This window comes from Pristiophorus japonicus, chromosome 11, assembly GCF_044704955.1.
Source record: "Pristiophorus japonicus isolate sPriJap1 chromosome 11, sPriJap1.hap1, whole genome shotgun sequence".
Taxonomy (NCBI): Eukaryota; Metazoa; Chordata; class Chondrichthyes; family Pristiophoridae; genus Pristiophorus; species Pristiophorus japonicus.
Window position 1 is genome coordinate 212,212,476 of NC_091987.1, and position 22,741 is coordinate 212,235,216.

Genomic DNA, 22,741 nt, shown 5'->3' on the forward strand with positions numbered 1-22,741 from the left:
TCCTAATTCTTATGTAAATATTGGCAGGTAACATTCTCCTATTTGTTTTTTTTTAAAAAGAACAAGGAGTTATGTAAGGATTTCTATGCATGCCCTGAAGAGCCAGTCACTTGTCTGCTGATTAAAGGGAGTCTTGAAATACTGAATTCGCATTTACTTCACAAGATATCAGGACCTCTGCCAGGACCCAATGGTGAAATGTACAGTACATGGGGGCCATGCACGGAGTATCATAGAATGGTTACAGCACAGGAGGAGGCCATTCGGCCCATTGAGCCCGTGCCGGCTCTCTGCAAGAGCACCTCAGGCCAGTCCCGCTCACCCGCACTTTCCCCGTAGCCCTGCACATTTTTTTCCCTTCGGCTACTTATCCAACTCCCTTTTGAAAGCCACGATTGAGGCAGCCTCCGCCTTTGAACCGTCTGCCAATCACCTTAAATCTGTGTCCTCTGGTTCTCGACCCTTCCGCCAATGGGAACTGTTTCTCTCTATCCACTCTGTCCCGGACCCCTCATCATTTTGAAAAGCATGGCTGTTTAACCATAGGAACAGGAGGCCATTCAGCCCCTCGAACCTGTTCTGCCATTCGATGGCTAGCCTGTGACCTAACTCCACAGATGCGCCTTTGCCCTGTATCCCGTGACACCTTTGGCAGTCAAAAGTGCATCAATCTCAGATTTAAAATTAACAACTGATCGATCGAGCATCGATTACCATTTGCGGAAGAGAGTTCCAAACTTCTACCGCCCTTTGTGACCGAAGGAGTGAACCAGAGGACACAGATTTAAGGCGATTGGCAGATGAACCAAAGGCAACATGGGGAAAAACTTTTTTACACAGCGAGTGATTGGGATCTGGAATGATAGAATGGCGGAGGCAGATCCCATCATGGTTTTCAAAAGGGAGTTGGATAACTACCTGAAGGAAAACATTTTGCTGGGCTACGGGGAAAGGGCAGGGGAGTGGGACTGGCTGAAGTGCTCTTGCAGAGAGCCAGCATGGGCTCGACGGGCCTCCTTCCGTGCTGTAACCATTCTGTGATTGTATAATTTCCCTCTTCAATTTCACATCCAGCAGCTCTGCCCACACCATCAAGCGGAACGCACTCGAGGGACTCTCCTACTCCTGTTCCTCTGTTCCCTCCATCCCCCTATTGTGGCTTGAGTGCGTCTAAACTTTACCGTCTCTTTCATGAAAATCTTTGATGTAGAAACATGCGGCAGCAGCTGGGAAAACGTGTTTACACACCACGGGGCAATAAAGCACAAAAACAACATTTATTGCACAAAAAAATACAAAATACAAAGTTGCATGAAAATAAAGGCACCTAAATATTTCATGTAACCGTTGCTATTCCCCACCCTCCCAAACCCCCAGTCCTGATGTAACAGATAACAGTGTTTGACAATTAACTGCAGGGTCAATGCTTGTGAAGTGCTTTGGCACTCAAACACCACACAATTCGAAAGGTCCAGTGTTCAAAGTTCCAATCTGATGTTATCTGGCGGAGGTGGCTATTTGACTGTGACAGGCGACGTGCTGTGGATCGACTCCATTACCGCGGCGAACCGGTTACACAGGTCATGGGGCGAGTTTGGCCGGATCTTTGGCGGCTCTCGTAGGATTCGAACCTCAGCGGAACAGTCCAGAAGCCTGGGCAGGAATTCGGTGAGTTTCTCTTGTAGCTGGGCTGCAAAGGAAATGACAGTTACAGTGCAATTTCAGACATTCAAGAACTTAAAAGAAAGGCTTGCATTTCTATAGCACCTTTCATAACCACCGGACTTTTCAAAGCACTTTACAGCCAATGAAGTACTTTTGGAGTGTAGTCACTGTTGTAATGTGGGAAACGCAGCAGCCAATTTGCACACAGCAAGCTCCCACAAACAGCACTGTGATAATGACCAGATAATCTGTTATTGTTATTGGCCACAACACCGGGGATAACTCCCCTGCTCTTCTTCGAAATAGTGGCCATGGGATCTTTCACGTCCACCTGAGAGAGCAGACAGGGCCTCGGTTTAACGTCTCATCTGAAAGACGGCACCTCCGACAGTGCGGCACTCCCTCAGTACTGTCCCTCCGACAGTGCGGCGCTCCCTCAGTACTGCCCCTCCGACAGTGCGGCGCTCCCTCAGTACTGCCCCTCCGACAGTGCGGCGCTCCCTCAGTACTGCCCCTCCGACAGTGCGGCACTCCCTCAGCACTGCCCCTCCGACAGTGCGGCACTCCCTCAGCACTGCCCCTCCGACAGTGCGGCACTCCCTCAGCACTGCCCCTCCGACAGTGCGGCACTCCCTCAGCACTGCACTGGAGTGTCAGCCTAGTTTTATGTGCTCAAGTCCCTGGAGTGGGACTTGAACCCACAACCTTCTGACTCAGAGGCGAGTGTGCCACCCACTGAGCCACGGTTGACACCGTCTTGCAGTGGGATTCGAGCCCCAAATTTTCTGATTTAGGAGAATGCTACCAATTTGCGCCAATAATTACCTGACTTGAAGTGCTACCATCTGACACACAAAACCGCATCAATAACTCGAACGACGACATGAATGAAGGGCGTGACACAGGATCAAGCCCTGCAGGACAGTTACAAGATAATTACCGATCAGGAAGGCCATTCGGCCCATCTAAATTCATCAATCCAGGGAGACCATAAAATTCCCGAGTGCAGCATCTTGGGGTTTATTCTTTTTATTGAGCATCCCTCTCAGCAAAGCCCCGAAGATTGATGAGGCTCAGCTCTGCATTCATTATGGATTCTGAGATAGTGTCCTCTTCCCCTGGGTTCCTGTCCAATGGCATGCTTATGTTTCCTCTCGCTGTGGAGTTCGATGAGAAGGGAAACAGCACCAAATCCCAACAACATCCCTCTGCCAAGTGTACTGTGAACAAAGACACGTGGAGCAGTGTCTGCGGAGGGCCACAGATAAAGGGCAAGGAAGCTGCAAGTGCCTCCTGGGCAGTGAGAGAAATACAACTGCTTTACAGAACAGGCTCGAGGGGCTGAATGGCCTACTCCTATCCCTTTGTTCCCAATTAGCACTCTCGCCTCTGAGTCAGAAGGTTGTGGGTTCAAGTCCCACTCCAAGAACCACAACATTAAAAAAAAGTGCAGTGCTGAGGGAGTGCCACCTTGTCGGTGGGGCAGTACTGAGGGAGTGCCGCACTGTCGGAGGAGCAGTACTGAGGGAGGGCCGCACTGTCGGTGGGACAGTACTGAGGGAGCGCCGCACTGTCAGAGGGGCAGTACTGAGGGAGCGCCGCACTGTCGAAGGGGCAGTACTGAGGGAGTGCCGCACTGTCGGTGGGGCAGTACTGAGGGAGCGCCGCACTGTCGGAGGGGCAGTACTGAGGGAGTGCCGCACTGTCGGAGGGGCAGTACTGAGGGAGCGCCGCACTGTCGGAGGGGCAGTACTGAGGGAGCGCCGCACTGTCGGTGGGACAGTACTGAGGGAGCGCCGCACTGTCGGTGGGGCAGTACTGAGGGAGCGCCGCACTGTCGGTGGGACAGTACTGAAGGAGTGGCGCACTGTCGAAGGGGCAGTACTGAGGGAGTGCCGCACTGTCGGTGGGGCAGTACTGAGGGAGCGCCGCACTGTCGGAGGGGCAGTACTGAGGGAGCGCCGCACTGTCGGTGGGACAGTACTGAGGGAGCGCCGCACTGTCGGAGGGGCAGTACTGAGGGAGTGCCGCACTGTCGGTGGGACAGTACTGAGGGAGTGCTGCACTGTCGGAGGTGCCGTCTATCGGATGAGACGTTAAACCGAGACCCCGCCTGCCCTCTCAGGTGGACGTAAAAGATCCCATGGCACTATTTTGAAGAGGAACGGGAGAATTCTCCCCGGTGCCCTGAGGCCAATATTTATCCCTCAATCAACATAACAAACAGATTATCTGTCCATTATCACATTGCTGTTTGTGGGAGCTTGCTGTGTGCAAATTGGCTGCCGCATTTCCTTCATTACAACAGTGACTACACTCCAAAAGTACCTTCATTGGCTGTAAAGCACTTTGAGACGTCCGGTGGTCATAAAAGGTGCTGTACAAATGCAAATCTTTCTTTCTTTACATGAAGTATAGGTCTTTTCTACTTTTGAGAGATGTTCTCAGATAGAGCTTTACTGTGATTGGGTTAAACCTGCTTCAGGGCAGATTGTGAAACATGGTCTAACTTGCCCCCCTTTATCACACTAAACCCGGGGAGCCTCTCCGCTGGGCTCAGCTGGCCAAGGCTCTGAGTGGATGTACCATGCAGACCTGGGAGCCCCCAGGTTGGACCCCCTGTGCTGAGGTGGCTGACCTTAAGTTGGGGCAGTAGCTGGAGTGGTGCACCCCATAGATCAGAGAGGAGAACAAGTCGGGCATCCCGCTTGCAATCGCTGTCCAGCGCCTCCCATTGGCCAATGCCACTTGTGGATGCCAATCTGTTGGAATATTTACCAGTGCTCGTTGACCAACTTGAACAACAAAAACATTTGCATTTAGATAGCGCTTTGAGTGAAGTAAAATGGCGCACAGGAGTGTCACCAACCACATGTTTGACACCGAGCCACATCGAGAGGTATTAGGGCAGATGAGGAGTTAAATTTAAGGAACGTCGTAAAGGAGGAGAGAAGGCAGAGAGCCTCATGGCCTCCACCTGTGCCGTATGGCTCTAAGAACAGACAGTTTCACAAAGACTCACCATCCATGTCTTCGCCGAGGTAGGAGCACCAGTGGTTTCTCATCATCTCCACCGCAGCCAGGTCTTCTTTCGAGAGCTCGTTGGTGACGATGAGGTGCATACACGGAATGACGAGGTCGTTCATTATGCTCAGCCCTTCTGCTACATCGCTGTCAGCGCCGCTTTCAAACAAGTCTGCCGCATTGGCATTCAGCTCCTGTAACCAAAGGTGTGCAGGGCAGGTCAGCGTATTATCAGTGACAGGGATGGAAGAACCGTAGATCCTCTTACATGGTGCCACCCCTTCATAAAGGAACACAAGAAATAGGAGCAGGAGTCGGCCATTCGGCCCCTCGAGCCTGCTCCGCCATTCAATAAGGTCATGGCTGATCTGATCTTGGCCTCAGCTCCACTTCCCCGCCCGCTCTCCATGACCCTTCAATCCCTTATCGTTCAAAAATCTGTCTATCTCCACCTTAAATATATTCAATGTCCCAGTCTCCACAGCTCTCTGGGGCAGAGAATTCCACAGATTCACGACCCTCTGAGAGAAGGAATTCTTCCTCATTTCCGTTTTAAATGGGTGACCCCTTATTCTGAAACTATGACCCCTAGTTCTAGATTCCCCCCACAAGGGGAAACATCCTCTCTGCATCTACCCTGTCAAGCCCCCTCAGAATCTTATATATTTCAATAAGATCACCCCTCATTCTTCTAAACTCCAATGAGTATAGACCCAACCTGCTCAACCTTTCCTCATATGACAACCCCTCATCTCAGGAATCAACCTCGTGAACCCCCTTCTCTGAACTGCCTCCAATGCAACTGCTTTCAGCACCAGGATTGTTTTGTTGAGTTTGTCATTGCTGCCGATATTTGTCCATCACCGCAGATTGTTGCCTGGCAACAAGAGAAGCCAAGTCATCTGCTTCCAGGCTCGGCCGCTTACTCTCCAGCCAACCGCTCGGGGAAGAGGGGGCTCCATTTGGGACTGGATTTTCGGCTTTGATGTTTTTGGGCCGGGAAGGTTAGCAGCCGGGAACAGTTTGCGCCTCAGTAGGTAAGTCTGGGCAGCTGGGCCCCGCGTCAGGGGGTGCAGTGCTAAGGGAGGCGTTGTACATCCCTCTCGCGCGTTAGGATGGGAAACTCCTGACCTAAAGAGCAGGGCCGGGAGCACTCCGAGACACGCCGGGGGGAGGGGAGGGGGGGAGGGGGCGGAGAACGGGGGAAGCTAAAAAAAAAACACCAAAACATTCCCAAAACATTGCCCATGCCACAACACAAATCGCCAAAAAAATTTCAAATGAAAACAATCACACGTACCTTAGGAGGCCATTACCTCTCTGCTGTTGGTATCGTTGGCCCGCCCTGATTTCCCAGGCCGTCAGTGCGGGGCGCTCTGCGGAGCGGACGGGTCGGGCAGGAGCTCAGACTCACACCGGTGTCACCACCAGGGGGGGGGCGTTACACACCCCGGCGCAGCTCTTCCGGACACCGCCGCTAAACCGGACCCGAGGATCGCCGCGGGGCGCTGGAGGCCGGCCGCCCGGCCAGAACACCTCACCGCCGCCATTCCGGGGCACAAAAACAGAGCGCAGAGGAGCTGAAAATCTGCCCCATAGAGTGTTCCCAGGGAAACTCCTGGACAGAATTTTCCCCTGTGGGACCACCTGGCTTTCGCTCTACACCTCTTCCTGATGGGAACATCGACAACCGTCAGGAATGACTGAACAGTCTGGGACTCTTTTCTCCAGAAAATAGATGGCTGAGGGGTGACCTGGTAGAGGTGTTGGAAGATTATGGAAAGGTTTGATGGGGTAGAATTGGAGCGGTTTCCACTGGCGGGCGAGACGAGAACTAGGAACCATAAATATAAGATACAATATAAATAAATCCAATTGGAATTCAGGAAAACCTTTGGTTAGAATTTGGAAATTTGTTACCACAGGGTCATCATCATCATAGGCAATCCCTCGAAATCGAGGAAGACTTGCTTCCACTCTAAAAGTGAGTTCTCAGGTGACTGAACAGTCCACTATGGGAATTACAGTCTCTGTCACAGGTGGGACAGACAGTGGTTGAAGGAAAGGGGTGGGTGGGGAGTCTTGTTTGCCGCACGCTCCTTCCGCTGCCTGCGCTTGATTTCTGCATGCTCTCGGCAACGAGACTCGAGGTGCTCAGCTGCCTCCCGGATGCTCTACCTCCACTTAGGGCGGTCTTTGGCCAGGGACTCCCAGGTGTCGGTGGGGATGTTGCACTTTATCAGGGAGGCTTTGAGGGTGTACCTTGTAATGTTTCCTCTGCCCACCCGGGGCTCGCTTGTAGTTGAGACGAGATATATTCAAGGGGAAGCTGTAAAGGCACATGCGGGTGAAAGGAATAGAAGGATATGCTGATAGGGTGAGATGGAGAGGGGTGGGAGGAGGCTCGTGTGGAGCATAAACACCGGCACGGAGCAGCTGGGCCGAATGGCCTGCGTCTGTGCTATAAATACAGTGTAGTATTCTGCAACTGAAGTTACCTTGGGACATAGAATTACATCGAATATACAGCACAGAAACAGGCCACTGAAGTCGAATGGGAAAATGCTGGAACACACAGCCGGTCGGACAGCAGTGACTTTTCAGGTCTGAAAGAATAACCTGTCTTTACTCTTTCAGGTGGTGTGTATTTCCCACATTTTCTTGCTTTTAATAAAAATGCCCTCTAAGTACTCCGCTAATTTTCCTTCTTCTGAACTGGTGACTGACCAAAAGGCACTTTCTTCTGTAGTATGCAATCAGCGTCTCGTCAATTCCCCGGTTCTCTCCATTCTTCAGTAGCTTCAAGTTGCTGTGGTAGGCGTGGACCAAGTAAGTCAGGGATTCACGGCACCTGCAAACAGATCCAGAATACTCGTTCAAGCATTTCATCCGCGTCAAGGCCAAGAACAGCTCATTCACCCCAGCAAACCTCTCCCTGTGGTGCCTTACACCGTTCCCACTGAACCTCATCCCGACGGTTACCCTATCTCTCACACTGAACCTCATGCTTCAGGTGCCAACATTGGCTCAGTTCCAAAAGTTTTATTTGTTAATTTCTCGGTTCTGGTGCCTCTTTAATAAGGAAGCACTTGATTGCATGCTTTACACAAAATTGTTGTCGAGCTGTTGAGTTGGGAGTGGCTTAGCCAGTCGCGTGATGTTCACAAGACTCAATAAAACCCCGGCCAGCTGGGTTCGGGGGACCCACGATGAGGCAGATGGTTGTGAGCCTGGTGGATGAACTGGTAATGTGCAGTGTGATTGTTAAACCTTCGCTAATAAACCAACTAGTTCTTAATAGCAATGTGTTGCCATGAATTCTTAAGCCAAGAACCCATGAAGCAAATACATTACGGTTTTGAGGGCATTCAAAACTTACTTTCCATTCTGATAGCACTCCAATCCAGTCAGGAGATAGACGGACACCTTCCGGAACAAACTGTAGTCCTCGTGCCATTCCTGTAAAGGAAAAGGTTGACGTGCCGGTGAATGAATGATTGAAATGCGTTGAGAAAGGATGCTGAGAGACACCACTTTACACGGCATCAGCGCTCATTCACTTCAGGGGCGAGCATGTTTAAAAAAAATCCCGTAGTATAACAGCAGCACTCTTTCACAAACTGAGCACAGGGCAGGAAGGAGTGGTGCCGATTTGACGGGAAGCCAGACGCAGTATTTGCCGTTTAAAACGGGTTTCCCAATTGGCAAAAAAAACCCCACAGCGGCATAAAAAAAACGGAGGAAAATAAAACAGGAACTTTGCAGAGAAATCTTAAAAACTGGAGCCCTGGTTAAAGTGGTTGGACTTGCAATGAGGCTCAATATTTATGTCCTTTCCCCTCTTGTCAGCCGTGGCTCAGCAGGCAGCATTCTCGCCTCTGAGTCAGAAGTTTGAGGGTTCAAGCCCCACTCCAGGGACTTGAGCACAAAAATCTAGGCGGACACTCTCAGTGCAGTGCTGAGGGAGTGCTGCACTGTCGGAGGGGCAGTACTGAGGAAGCGCTGCACTGTCGGAGGGGCAGTACTGAGGGAGCGCCGCACTGTCGGAGGGGCAGTACTGAGGGAGCGCCGCACTGTCGGAGGGGCAGTACTGAGGGAGCGCCGCACTGTCGGAGGGGCAGTACTGAGGGAGCGCCGCACTGTCGGAGGGGCAGTACTGAGGGAGCGCCGCACTGTCGGAGGGGCAGTACTGAGGGAGCGCCGCACTGTCGGAGGGGCAGTACTGAGGGAGCGCCGCACTGTCGGAGGGGCAGTACTGAGGGAGCGCCGCACTGTCGGAGGGGCAGTACTGAGGGAGCGCCGCACTGTCGGAGGGGCAGTACTGAGGGAGCGCCGCACTGTCGGAGGGGCAGTACTGAGGGAGCGCCGCACTGTCGGAGGGGCAGTACTGAGGGAGCGCCGCACTGTCGGAGGGGCAGTACTGAGGGAGCGCCGCACTGTCGGAGGGGCAGTACTGAGGGAGCGCCGCACTGTCGGAGGGGCAGTACTGAGGGAGCGCCGCACTGTCGGAGGGGCAGTACTGAGGGAGCGCCGCACTGTCGGAGGGGCAGTACTGAGGGAGCGCCGCACTGTCGGAGGGGCAGTACTGAGGGAGCGCCGCACTGTCGGAGGGGCCGTCTTTCGGATGAGACTTTAAACCGAGGCCCCGTCTTCCCTCGTAGATGGACGTAAAAGATCCCATGGTACTATTTCGAAGAAAAGCAGGGGGAGTTATCCCCGGTGTACTGGGGCCAATATTTATCCCTCAATTTGCATCATTAAAACAGATTATCAGGTCATTATCACATTGCTGTTTGTGGGGGCTAGCTGTACGCAAACTGGCTGCCGCGTTTCCCACATTACAACCGTGACTACACTCCAAAAGAAAAAAAGTATTTAATTGTCTGCAAAGCCCTTTGGGATGTCCTGAGGTTGTGAAAGGTGCTATATAAATGCAAATCTTTCTTTTTCTTTATGCTTAAAACAAAAATCTCTAACAATACTGCACGACAGACACGTTGAATCGCACCTTGTACTCCTGCATGTCCATGTCGGAGGGTCCGATGAGCTTCAGCTTTGTCTGTGCCACTTTCATTATACTTATGGACCTACGAGTTGAACACAAGATTATTTGTGTTTTGAAGCCACGTTTCGACTTGAAGATTTGTTAAATCAATTTTGACAGGTGGGGCAATGGGTTGGACTGCGTCCTTTCACCTCTGGATATAAATCCAGGCCAGACTGATGGAACAGAAATCTAATTTCTCCATCAGCCGCTTACCTTCCAAGTGCAATAATCATTTGGGGCGTGTTCACACAGTTCCCAGCGGGTTGCAGCAGTTCGCAGCACAAAGCTGCCCATTAACACAGCAGACCACACAGGAATGGTGCGGGAAACAAAAAACATCACACCAAAGGTGGGACTCACGCCATGTTTTTATACAGGAGCCTTAGTCTACATCCACGCTGTGTTACACCCAATCTAAATGTGCATTTACACTAAGTGTGGGTACCAAAGTTCCCTTTAAGCTGCGGGGCCACTCAGCGCTCTGAAGGTCCCGTGCATCCGGTGAGTTGGCTTTTAAATCGATAAAAAGCACGCGCGCACAATTTTGAATGGCCCACACAGCCCCATTAACGTGGCCACGCGGGCCAAAAATAACGACAGGGATTATTGGTTAGTGTAATGTGTGCACATGTGAGTATGCTCAGAGGTTTGTAGAGCTGTTGAGTTGAGAGTGGCTGAGCCAGTCACGTAATGTTCACAAGACTCAATAAAACCCCAGCCAGTTGGGTTCGGGGGATCCACGATGGGGCAGGTGGTTGTAAGCCTGGTGGATGAACTGGTAATGTGTAGTGTGATTGTTAAACCTTTTGCTAATAAACCAACTCGTTCTTAATAGCAATGTGTTGCCGTGAATTCTTAAGCAAAGAACCCATGAAGCAAATACGTTAGTTTTAAAGCATTCACTACTTACTTTGCAGCCATCCTACAGTTATAGTCTAAATGCCGCCTAAGTCCCAGGAGGAGGAAGCTATATTCTGGAATTAGATGAGGCCTCAAGTCTGAATTTACATTGTGCAAGTTCAGTGTTGGTGTGAAACGCAAACCGCATTGTACCTGCACTAGAATCGCAGAGTTAACCACATCGTTTGAAAGCTTGATGTCGACACTGGGTGCAAATGTATTTGCTTCATGGATTCTTTGCTTAAGAATTCACGGCAACACATTGCTAATTAATAACTAGTTAATTTATTAGCAAAGGTTTAACAATCACACTACACATTACCAGTTCATCCACCAGGCTCACAACCACCTGCCCCATCGTGGATCCCCCGAACCCAACTGACTGGGGTTTTATTGAGTCTTGTGAACATCACATGACTGGCTAAGCCACTCCCAACTCACAGCTCTCCAACTATTTTGGTAGAAACTTTAAATCAAGTGCCCCCTTTTTTGGCACTAGAACCCACAAATTAACAATTTAAAACTGTAACCAAAACCCTTAATCAAATTAGATGCAATCCAGTCCCTCCGGCGCCCACCTCTCGCGGAAGGCCGCGAGCGTACCGGTGGACACCCCGTGCTCCATCTCCAGGGACACCCTGGCTCGGATGTAACCGCGGAAGAGAGGCAGGCAGTCGGGTTGAACGACCCCCTCGACCGCCCGCTGCCTGGACCGGCTGATGGCCGCCTTGGCCGTGCCCAGGAGCAGTCCTACGAGGAGGCCCTCCGACCTGCCCGCTCCCCTCCGCACAGGGTGCCCAAAGATCAGGTGTGGGGGACTGAAGTGCAACCAGAATTTGAGGAGCAGCCCCTTCAAACATTGTCAGCGGCTCTCCAAACCTGTGAGCATTCTCACAGGTGCATAAAACACACCCAGGAGAACTATCCCACATTCCAGCACCGATGTCCCTTAATTAGAACGCAATTAAGTAGCCGAGGAAGGATGCTAATTTGACTTTGAAAGCTGCAGTTATAAGCTCGACACATGCAGGGTTAAACTGATCTCCACCTTTCGTCGTAGCTGAGGTTTTTATCTGCAAACTGCTCCAGCAGCGTCCGCTCGATCACCCGCTTGGAGGCCTTGTTCTGGAAGAAGTAAACCAGGACGTGTTGGAGGCGCGGATCGTTGTGGGGCGTCGGCTTTTCCCGGGCCAACTCGAACAGCCGCGCGTACTCTTCGTGGAATGCCTGGGTGCGGGAGTGGGGGGGGGGGGAAAAGGAGAGATCAGAAACACACAGCTGAGCACCAATGTACAGCTCGGTTAGCCGAGAAACACAACAACTCTCGTGCGAAAGGTGGAAACCCAAAATGGAGAGAGATGCTGGAATTTACTCAACGGGTCGGAAGAAATCGAGAGTTCAAATCCCACCACGGCAGCTGTGTGGGGTGGGGGTGGGATTTAAATTCAGTTAAATAATTAAATCTGGAATTAAAAAGCTAGTGTCGGTGATGGTGACCATATGGGGCTAGAATTTCCACTCCGTTCCCGGCGGTTTTCTCGGCGTTACCGCTCGTTTTCGACGGTAAACCACCCGGCAAAATTTTTTTCACTCTTTCACAAAAAAAAAAAGAGTTCCGTCGGCGGTTTCGAAACGCCGCTGGGGAACAGACCGCCGGCGTGCAACGCCGAAAAAAACCGCGACCGCCCAAGTTTGGGTTCAGCGGTGACCCGTAGGCAAGATCGGAAAGAACCGCCCACAAAAAGCAGCGGGGCTGAGCGGGAGGTTAGTAGCCCTGCAAAAAAAAAAGGTAAGTTAAAGTGTTTTTTTATAATTATTTTAAATTTTTTTTTACAGCGATTAAGTTGAAAAGGGTCCGGTGAATGTTTTCTGATTTTTTATTTCATGTTTTTTGGAAAAACTATTTTGTCTGTTTTCCCCTCCCTTCCTAGGCCCAACCCGCAGCCTCGGTCTAAATTTGAGTAATTGCTACCCATTTTGATTAAGAACCGCCCAATTTGCCCAGGATCGCGTTTCCCAGGAATCTGCGTGCAAGACCCATTTTTCTCGCCGGGTGGTATTTTTTTTTAAACTTTTTTTTGTGCAATTTTACGCCAGCATTAATTTCAGAAGCTCAGCAGTTTTTTGGGGGCGGCAATTTTCAGCAGCGGCGGATTTTATGGAAATTTTAGCCCCATGAAACTACCAGATTGTCAGAAAAACCCAACTGGTTCACTAATGTCCTTTAGGGTAAGGAAATCTGCTGCCCTTACCCGGTCTGGGCCTATACGTGACTCCAGACCCACAGCAATGTGGTTGACTCTTAACTGCCCCTCGGAGATGGCCCAGCGAGCCACTCAGTTGTAGCAAACCGCTGTGACAAAGTCAGCACTGTGGGAGTTTCTTACCACACGGACTGCAGCGGTTCAAGAAGGCGGCTCACCGCCACCTTCTCAAGGGGCAATTAGGGATGGGCAATAAATGCCGGCCTTGCCAGCGACGCCCACATCCCGGAATGAATTTTTTTTTTTTTAAATCTTAAAAGACATTATCTTAAAAGGGAAAGGTGGGTGGGGGATGAGAACTGGTGTGCACCAAGCAATAGAGCCTCTTTGTAGGACTGAACGAGTTAAAGAGGCGAGAGAAGAGCCCTCACACCAGCTCTGATGAAGGGACACCAGCCTGATCACTAACCTGCCTTCACCATGCTGAGGGATCGAGTTGTGCATTTCTGTCTTGCCCACTGACCCAGCAATGTGGGCCTGGCATGTGACACAACAGCTCTCGATTTCAACGAGATATCATTTCGCATTCCAATGTAAAACATTTGAGAAGGCTTGTTCTTTTGGTTTTAAGATAACAAGCTGCCACGGCTGACACCTTAAAGGCACTCCTTTCCAAAACCTCCCGGGCCACCATATTCAAAGAGGACAACCAATCAGTTACGACATCCAAGCACAACTAGATTGAAAGGCCGGATTGCCAGGACCCAGAGATCATGGGTGACCCTTGGCTTGCTGGTCGTCCTTTGATACAAGCACTAGTCCGCGCACTGTGCTAGATTGCTCTTTTCAATGGCTGATAATTTGCTGAGTGTTTCCCGCAATTTCTATTCTTGTACTATGAGTTTCATCCAAATCTCTGCTGCCTGTATCCTAAATCATAATAACATAAGAAATAGGAGCAGGAGACGGCCATTTGGCCCCTCGAGCCTGCTCCGCCATTCAATAAGATCACGGCTGATCATCGACCTCAACTCCACTTTCCCGCCCAATCCCCATATCCCTTGGTTGCCTTAGAATACAAAAATCTATCGAACTCAGCCTTGAATATACAAACCACAAAAGTGGGAGGTTGCCTCTGTTTCTCTCGCTAATTAGTGAACTGTATATTAAAAAGGACAGGAAAAAAAACAGGTAGGCCCAGGTTATAAGAACATAAGAAATAGGAGCAGGAGTCGGCCATTTGGCTCCTCAATAAGATCATGGCTGATCTGATCTTGGCCTCAACTCCACTTCCCTACCCGCTCCCCATAACCCTTGACTTGCACCAATTCCCGTTCACCCATTACCTGACCGACATTGGCTCCTGGTCCAGCAACGCCTTGATGTTAAAATTCTCATCCTTGTTTTCAAATCCCTCCATGCCCTCACCCCTTCTTCCCCCATATCTCTGTAACCTCCTTCAGCCTCACATCCCTCCGAGATCTCTGCTCACCTCCAATTCTGGCCTCTTGTGCATCCCCGATTTCTTTTGCCCCTCCATTGGCGGCTGTGCCTTCAGCTGCCTGGACTCCAAGCTCTGGAATTCCCTCCCTAAGCCTCTCCGCCTCTCCTCCTTTAAGATGCTCCTTAAAACCTACCAAGCTTTTGGTCATCTGCCCTCATATCTCCTTATGGGACTCGGCCTGCAAATATTGTCTGATAATGCTCCTGTGGAGCGCCTTGGGACGTTTTACTACGTTAAAAGCGCTATATAAATGCAGGTTGTTGTTGGTGAATGTCGGAGGTTTAACCCTTTGTTCTGGGCTGAGTTGGTTGTTCCCAGTGCCAGTGACAACATGTGGTTCACCGGTACCAGGGAGAGGAAGAGAAACCAGCTGGTGTTTCTACCCCCGACTGCCATCCAGCGATCGTGCTGGTCACTGCTCGCGGGTGCAGATCTCGGGCAAGAGGCGAGAGCAGGATTAATCTCAGCTGAAATACCAATCCTCCAATCCCCTTCCCGGACCGGCAAACAACTGCACGGCCGCACGACATAGCGGGCACGTTGGCGGCGGGTAAGTACGCCAAGGTAAGACATTGTACAAGAATGTATTTATGATCTGGATAAATACCTGAAGAGGGATAATGTGCAAATCTGTGGGGGAAGAGCAGGGAGGAGGGAGGATTAATCAGACCGCTCTTTCAAAAAGCCGGCACAGGCACGATGGGCCGAATGGCCTCCTTCTCTGTGAGATTCTTTAAGTGTCTCAGAATAAGGAGATTGTAAAGGGAGTGATGCAGGAGGAGGAACAATACCAGAAGACATCAACTCCACAGGAAATATACAAAACCAAGATGGAAAGTTAACAATTAAAAAAAAACAGCTACAAAATCTGCAGAAGTTGCATGCACAGCAAAGCACAAGACAGGCAGAAGTACTTCATCGTAAATACCTTTATTAGCCCTGCCTCAGCACCATCCCGGTCATAGACTTGTCTGGACTTGGCAATTGCCAGGATGATGCCCTGCATAGCCGGGCTTAACATTTCCTGCCACAAGAGGGCGATAGGAGGCAAAATATCAGGAATCGACAGACAGAGAAAAGGTCATAAACCCATGTAGAGAAATACAGAACTCACAACTACGCACATTTCAAAACCATAAATTAACAGCAACTAGACGGAAGCCTTGAGCCAAGAGTCTAATCACTACTCTTCGATAATGTTGCAGGTTAGTGATTCGTTGTTTGAACAGGACTGTAAAGAAGATAAGAAATAGGAGCAGGAGTAGCCCATTCGGCCCCTCGAGCCTGCTCTGCCATTCAATAAGATCACGGCTGATCTGATCTTGGCCTCAACTCCACTTTCCCGCCCGCTCCCCATGACCCTTCACTCCCTTATCGTTCAAAACACTGTATCTCCACCTTAAATATATTCAATGACCCAGCCTCCACAGCTCTCTGAGGCAGAGAATTTCAAAGATTAACGCGCCTCTGAGAGAATAAGGGAAGATAGAAGGGAAGATTTTCAAACTGGGGACTTATAAAGGGTGGGGACAAAGCTCCCTCTAAATATTACCGTGGATCCGTGGCCTGTTTATTTAACTACGTGGTGCCTTTAATTTGGCGGGCAGAGTGTCTTCCCCGGGACAGCTTGTGAGTGGACTGCACAGCCTGCAGGGCATATTGGTGAGGGCAATATGGGATACCCTGTCCAGAAGGACGTAGATAGAGAGTTAGCTGAAGAGTTGAAAAGTGGGATGCATGCTTACTCGGAAAGCAAGGATATTAATGGTCACGGAGAACAGAAGAGTAATTGGAGCTACAAACAGAGGCTCAAAGGCCAACAAAATGGTAGAAGAGGCTTCAGGGTAGAACAGTCTACCACTGCTCCTGTGTTCTTACAAGATTTTTGTCTGTCTAGATTCAGGCTTCTCTTCATAATTCTGTATTGCTGACCAGACACACTTTTGTTGAGACTATGCCAATATTTACAGGGGACCCCGGGAATGTGCCAATATTTACAGGGAACCCCAGGGAATGTGCCAATATTTTCTGGGGGCCCCAGGGAATGTGCCAATATTTACAGGGGGCCCCAGGGAGTGTGCACTACTAGAAACAGTAGTTCCATGGAAAAGAGTTCCATAGTAGTTTTTCCAAAGGGAAGTGGATAAATATTTGAAGAAGAAACATTTATAAGATTACAGGGTAAGGGGAGGGGTAATGGGGTAATGGGGTTAAATGGATAGTTCAATCAGAAAACAGGCACAAGAGGCTGAACTCCATCTTCTGTGCTCCATCATTCTGATTCTAAGACTGCCCAGCAGCATTGTATACCTGTAACTTAACACACACCTTGACAAGGTGATGAATGATAAATTCATTCTAGAAGCATTGTGGAAAAAATACCGAGGGGAAATTGGGGCATTTCCACGATTCAATGTCCTATTCCCTACCCCTTTCCAGGGTATTTTTTATTCGTTCATGGGATGTGAGCGTCGCTGGCAAGGCCGGCATTTATTGCCCGCCCTTAATTTCCCTTGAGAAGGTGGTGGTGAGCCGCCTTCTTGAACCGCTGCAGTCCATGTGGGTGAAGGTGCTCCCACAGTGCTGTTGGGGAGGGAGTTCCAGGATTTTGACCCAGCGACGATGAAGGAACGGCCGATATATTTCCAAGTCAGGATGGTGTGTGACTTGGAGGGAAACGTGGGGGTGGTGGTGTTCCCATGCGCCGGCTGCCCTGGTCCTGCAGAAGAAGCCTTGGCGAGTTGCTGCAGTGCATCTTGTAGATGGTACACACTGCAGCCACGATGCGCCGGTGGTGGAGGGAGTGAATGTTTAAGGTGGTGGATGGGGTGCCAATCAATCGGGCTGCTTTGCCTGGGATAGGGTGGTGAGAAGGGAAGGGTAGTAGGGGAATTGGACAGTGTAAAAATCAACATTGGTCTCCGTCATTTTCCAGAAGACCAGTGATGGAGCGACAATGATAGAATCACTAGAACAGTTCCCGAGCCCTATGGTACCTGGCGTGTGGAGAGCCACAAGTGGGATTATCTATTAATGTATCATACCTTGCATGGGAGTAAAATAGAGCATTATTAAAAATAAACAAGATGGAATCTCACAAAGGCAACTTATCTTTTGCAGTAACTTTAAAATTTGCAGAAGAAACTTCTCCAGAGAGTGGTGAGAATGTGGAACTCGCTGCCACAGGGAGTGGTTGAAGCGAATAGTATCGATGCATTTAAGGGGAGGCTGGACAAGTATACGAGGGAGAAGGGAATAGAGGGTTACGCTGACAGATTTCGATGAGGAAAGACAGGAGACGGCTCGAGTGGAGCATAAACGTCGGCATGGACTGGTTGGGCCAAAAGGCCTGCTTCTGGGCCGTATGTCCTGTGTAAAAAGGCTTCCAAAATATCTTACAGCAACCGACACACATTTTGGAGCTTGCAGAGCTCCGCACCCAGCTGCAGCAACAATACGAAGCAGCCTTGGCTCACACTGGCACTGCGGTTACAGTGTGTACGGAGACGCGATCGGGAGCGAGGATCCCAGCCCCGTGTTGGGAGCGCTGAGCAGCGAGATAGCCCGAAGGAGGGAGTCTCACTCTGGGCTCAGCCGCACCTTGTCACCGGGCTACACCACAACGGCTAAGCACCGGTGCAAAGGCAGCGGCCGCTTCGACACTGCCGCCAGAATTGTAGCATTAAATAAGAACATAAGATACAGGAACAGGAGTCGGCCATACGGTCCCTCGAGCCTGCTCCGCCATTTAATACGATCATGGCTGATCCGATCATGGAAACATAGAAAAATAGGTGCACGAGCAGGCCATTCAGCCCTTCTAGCCTGCACCGCCATTCAATGAGTTCATGGCTGAACATGCAACTTCAGTACCCCCTTCCTGCTTTCTCGCCATACCCCTTGATCCCCCGAGTAGTAAGGACTTCATCTAACTCCCTTTTGAATATATTTCGTGAATTGGCCTCAACAACTTTCTGTGGTAGAGAATTCCACAGGTTCACCACTCTCTGGGTGAAGAAGTTTCTCCTCATCTCGGTCCTAAATGGCTTACCCCTTATCCTTAGACTTGGATCCATGTCCCTGCCCGCTCCCCATAACCCCTTATCGGTTAAGAAACTGTCTATATCTGTCTTAAATTTATTCAATGTCCCAGCTTCCACAGCTCTCTGAGGCAGCAAATTCCACAGATCCACAACCCTCAGAGAAGAAATTTCTCCTCGTCTCAGTTTTAAATGGGTGGCCCCTTATTCTAAGATCGTGCCCTCTAGTTCTAGTCTCCCCCATCAGTGGAAACATCCTCACTGCATCCACCTTGTCGAGCCCCCTCATAATCTTATACGTTTCGATAAGATCACCTCTCATTCTTCTGAATTCCAATGAATAGAGGCCCAACCTACTCCCAAGACAAAGCTCCAAGAGGACCACCATCCCTGTTTTGAATCGAAGCCCCCTTCCCCAGGGTGACTCAGAGACCACAGCCACACTGCACTGACTCCCTCCGGCAAAGAACGGTTAGCGGTGCTCAGCCGCCGATAACAAGTCTGCGGGCCGACCCGAGTACCTCCTCGTTGTAGCCGTCAGCATCGTGGCGCACCAGGACCTTGCCCACGTTCGGGATGTCCACCTCGGAGAGCTGGGTGCCGCTGCTGTCGGGCTGCTGCTCGTGCTTCCTGGACAGCTCTGGCTCTGCCTCGACCTTCTCCTCGGTCTCCCTGGTCTCCTGCACCGTATCAGACTAGCTCAGGCCACGCGGGGAGGAGAGAGCAGAACGAGAAAAGCGGATAGGAGGGAAGAGGAAAAGAGAAGATGATAGTGGCAGGCAAGAGTGATAAACAGGGCAGGCAGGACAGAGAGTGCCTGTGGTTACTATATGTTGTAAAATACAAACAAACCCCTTGAGCAGTATGTACGTTTGGGTACACAAAAACATAAAGAGGCCCCTCGAGCCTGCTCCACCATTCAATAAGATCAAGGCTGATCTTCAACCTCAACTCCACTTTCCCGCCTGATCCCCATATCCCTTGATTCCCTTAATATCCAAAAATCTATCGATCTCCGTCTTGAATATTCTCAACAACTGAGCCTCCACAGCCCTCTGGGAGAGAGAATTTCAAAGATTCACCACCCTCTGAGTGAAAACATTTCTCCTCATCTCAGTCCTAACTGGCCGACCTCTTATTCTGAGACTGTGACCCCTGGCCAGGGGAAACATCTCCCTGCATCTACCCTGTCAATCCTGGTAAGAATTCTGTATGTTTCAATGAGATCACCTCTCATTCTTCTAAACTCTAGAGAACATAGGCCTAGTCCACTCAATCTCTCCTCATAGGACAATCCCCCCATCCCAGGAATCAGTCTGGTGAACATTCGTTGCAGGCCCTCTATGGTAAGTAAATCCTTCCTTAGCTAAAGAGACCAAAACTATACACAATACTCCAGATGTGGTCTCACCAGGGCCCGATATAATTGCAGTAAGACGTCTTTACTCTTGTACTCAAATCCTCTTGTATGGTAGCACAGTAGTGAAATCCTGCTCCACTAGGACTCCTGATCTGCAACCTCTGTGCCCCAGTTACATAAGAAAATAAGAAATAGGAGCAGGAGTCGGCCATACGGCCCCTCGAGCCTGCTCTGCCATTCAATACGATCTTGGCTGATCTGATCATGGACTCAGGTCCACTTTCCTGCCCGCTCCCCATAACCCCTTATCCCCTTAGCGTTTAAGAAACTGTCTATTTCTGTCTTAAATTTATTCAATGACCCAGCTTCCACAGCTCTCTGAGGCAGCGAATTCCACATATCCACAATCCTCTGAAGAAATTTCTCCTCAACTCAGTTTTAAATGGGCGGCCCCTTATTCTAAGATCATGCCCTCTAGTTCTAGTCTCCCCCATCAGTGGAAACATCAAGCCCCCTCATAATCTGATACATTTCTGGCCCTTGCCTGTTTAACACCCTTTGCCCTGTCTCCTTGCACCAACCTACTGCATGAAGACTTGACTTGCATTTATCTAACTCCTTGGCGCGCCTCTCAGAAATGCCTCAAAGCACTTCGCGTGTAATTGATAAATTTTTTTTGAATTGCAACGAACGTTTCTGGGCAGGGCAACATCGCAGCTCATGTGCACAGATTTTTAACGAGGTGAGTGACAAGATAATGGGTTTTTCAGCAGTGTTGGATGAGAGAGGATTGTCGCTCAGGGCACTAGAAGACCCTCCCCTCTGCTCTATGTTGAATAGCGCCGCGTCAATCTTCAAAGTCTGCCTGAACCACGGGGACATCCTATCTGAAGGACAACACCTCAGACAATGCAGCCCGCTCTCTTTGCACAGCGTTAGGTGACGGAATTACTTTGAAGGGCAGTCACCGTCGCGGCAGCCGTTTTCACGCACAAATGGCAACCAGACAAACGCCGAGCTAATCTGTTTTCGGTTTCGGGAGGAATGTTAGTCGGGATACTGGGAAATATAAAAACACAGGATCCATACTGTCAATCTCTACCACAGGAATAGACACAGACAGCTGCTCAGTTCAACATTCCCTCCAAAGGATTGGTGGAGCAGTCCATTTTTGTACTCTTCACCAAATAATTTTGTTTAAACGGACAAATCACCCGATCCCCAAAATGTGACGCTGTCTCCAAAGTAAACTCCCACGACTGTGTGGGACCTCCAGAGCTGAAAGGGAACGCTGAACATAAGCTTAAAATTAGAGCGAGGCCATTTAGGAGTGAAACCACACAAAGGGCAGTAGAAATCTGGAATTCTTTCCCCCCAAAAAGGCTGTGGATGCTGGGGGTCGATTGAAGCTTTCAAGACTAAAATAGCTTTCTGTTCGGTAAGGGTATCACGGCATATGGAGCTAAGGCAGATAAATGGAGGTGAGGTGAAGATCAGCCACTGAATGGCGGAGCAGGCTCGAGGGGTTAAATGGCCTCCTCCTGTTGCTAAGTATTCTAAAAGACTTGCATTTCTATAGCTCCGTTCATTACCACTGGATGTCTCAAAGCGCTTCACAGCCAATGAAGTACTTTTGGAGTGTAGTCACTGTTGTAATGTGGGAAACACGGCAGCCAACTTGCGCACAAGCAAGCTCCCACAAACAGCAATGTGATAATGACCCAGATAATCTGTTTTTGTTATGTTGATTGAGGGAAAGTATTGGCCCCTGGACACCGGGGATAACTCCCCTGCTCTTCTTCAATATCAGTCCACCTGAGAGGGCAGATGGGGCCTCGGTTTAATGTCTCATCCGAAAGACGGCATCTCCAACAGTGCAGCGCTCTGTCAGTATTGCACTGGGAGTGTCAGCCTGGATTTATGTGCTCAGGTCCCTGGAGTGGGACTTGAACCCACAACCTTCTGACTCAGAAGCGAGTGTACTACCCACTGAGCCACAGCTGACACTAAAAAAGTTCACCATAGAAATGACAACCTAAAAAAAAAGTGTAACTGCATCACCGCCGTAACAATGGAGCCACAAAGCAGATTTATTTTCAGTCGGAGCTGAGCTGAGGGGTTAATGTTGACCTCAAAGGCCATGAATGATGGAGGAGAAAGATCAGCGAAGGTCTTGCCTCCAGTGGGAAGGTCTGTCTGTATGGACATCGGATGAGGTCAAGAGTGGGACCGATTGTGATGCCCTCAGGAGTCGAATAGTATAATCTAGGGGGGGCACACATGGAACATAAGAACATAAGAAATAGGAGCAGGAGTCGGCCATTTGGCCCCTCGAGCCTGCCCCGCCATTCAATAAGATCATGGCTGATCTGATCCTGGCCTCAGCTCCACTTCCCTGCCCGCTCCCCATAACCCTTGACTCCCTTATTGTTCAAAAATCTTTCTATCTCCAGCTTAAATATATTGAATGACCCAGCCTCCACAGCTCTCTGGGGTAGAGAATTCCAAAGATTCACGATCCTCTGAGAGAAGAAATTCCTCCTCATCTCAGTTTTAGATGGGCGACCCCTTATTCCGAGACTATGCCCCCTAGTTGTAGTATCCCCCACGAGGGGAAAACATCCTCGCTGCCTCTACCCTGTCAGGCCCCCTCAGAATCTTATAAAACGGTCACACCGTTGAGGAACCCACCAATTCTGTGGAACCTGAACCCTAGTGATCGATGTGACTTTCGTGGAGGGAAAAAAATGATGCACTTTCTATTTGGGGATTTTCAAATTATCGAGGTCAATATGTGCTTTTCACAGAAAAGTGGACAAACATGGAACGAGATCCTAAAACAATTGATAATAAAAATCTTGGAATAATATTTAATAGTTCAGTGACTAGCTCAAGTACTATTGAAATTTGAAACAGTGATTTGGAATCCAGAATTTAATTTCTATCGACCACACTGGACATGCTCGTGCCTAATCTGCTTAAAATTGCCATTGTATT

At 49.8% G+C, this 22,741-nt stretch overlaps 1 protein-coding gene across 2 annotated transcripts in view; it reads right to left on the bottom strand.

The window, feature by feature from the left end:
* Positions 1–1,258: 1,258 nt before the first annotated feature.
* Positions 1,259–22,741, bottom strand: part of usp28 (ubiquitin specific peptidase 28) — a 97,794-nt gene continuing 76,311 nt past the window's right edge. Inside the window, exons 19-26 of one of the 2 annotated variants that reach the window (XM_070894491.1) lie at positions 18,906–19,079; positions 15,273–15,368; positions 11,685–11,863; positions 9,698–9,776; positions 8,069–8,148; positions 7,417–7,540; positions 4,688–4,883; positions 1,259–1,690 (exon numbers count right to left, since the gene is read on the bottom strand). In XM_070894491.1, the coding sequence (XP_070750592.1) occupies positions 1,515–1,690; positions 4,688–4,883; positions 7,417–7,540; positions 8,069–8,148; positions 9,698–9,776; positions 11,685–11,863; positions 15,273–15,368; positions 18,906–19,079 (1,104 nt within the window). In that variant the 3' untranslated portion in view covers positions 1,259–1,514. The remainder of the gene's footprint in view (positions 1,691–4,687; positions 4,884–7,416; positions 7,541–8,068; positions 8,149–9,697; positions 9,777–11,684; positions 11,864–15,272; positions 15,369–18,905; positions 19,080–22,741) is intronic. The other variant, XM_070894492.1, reaches the window with a different exon arrangement.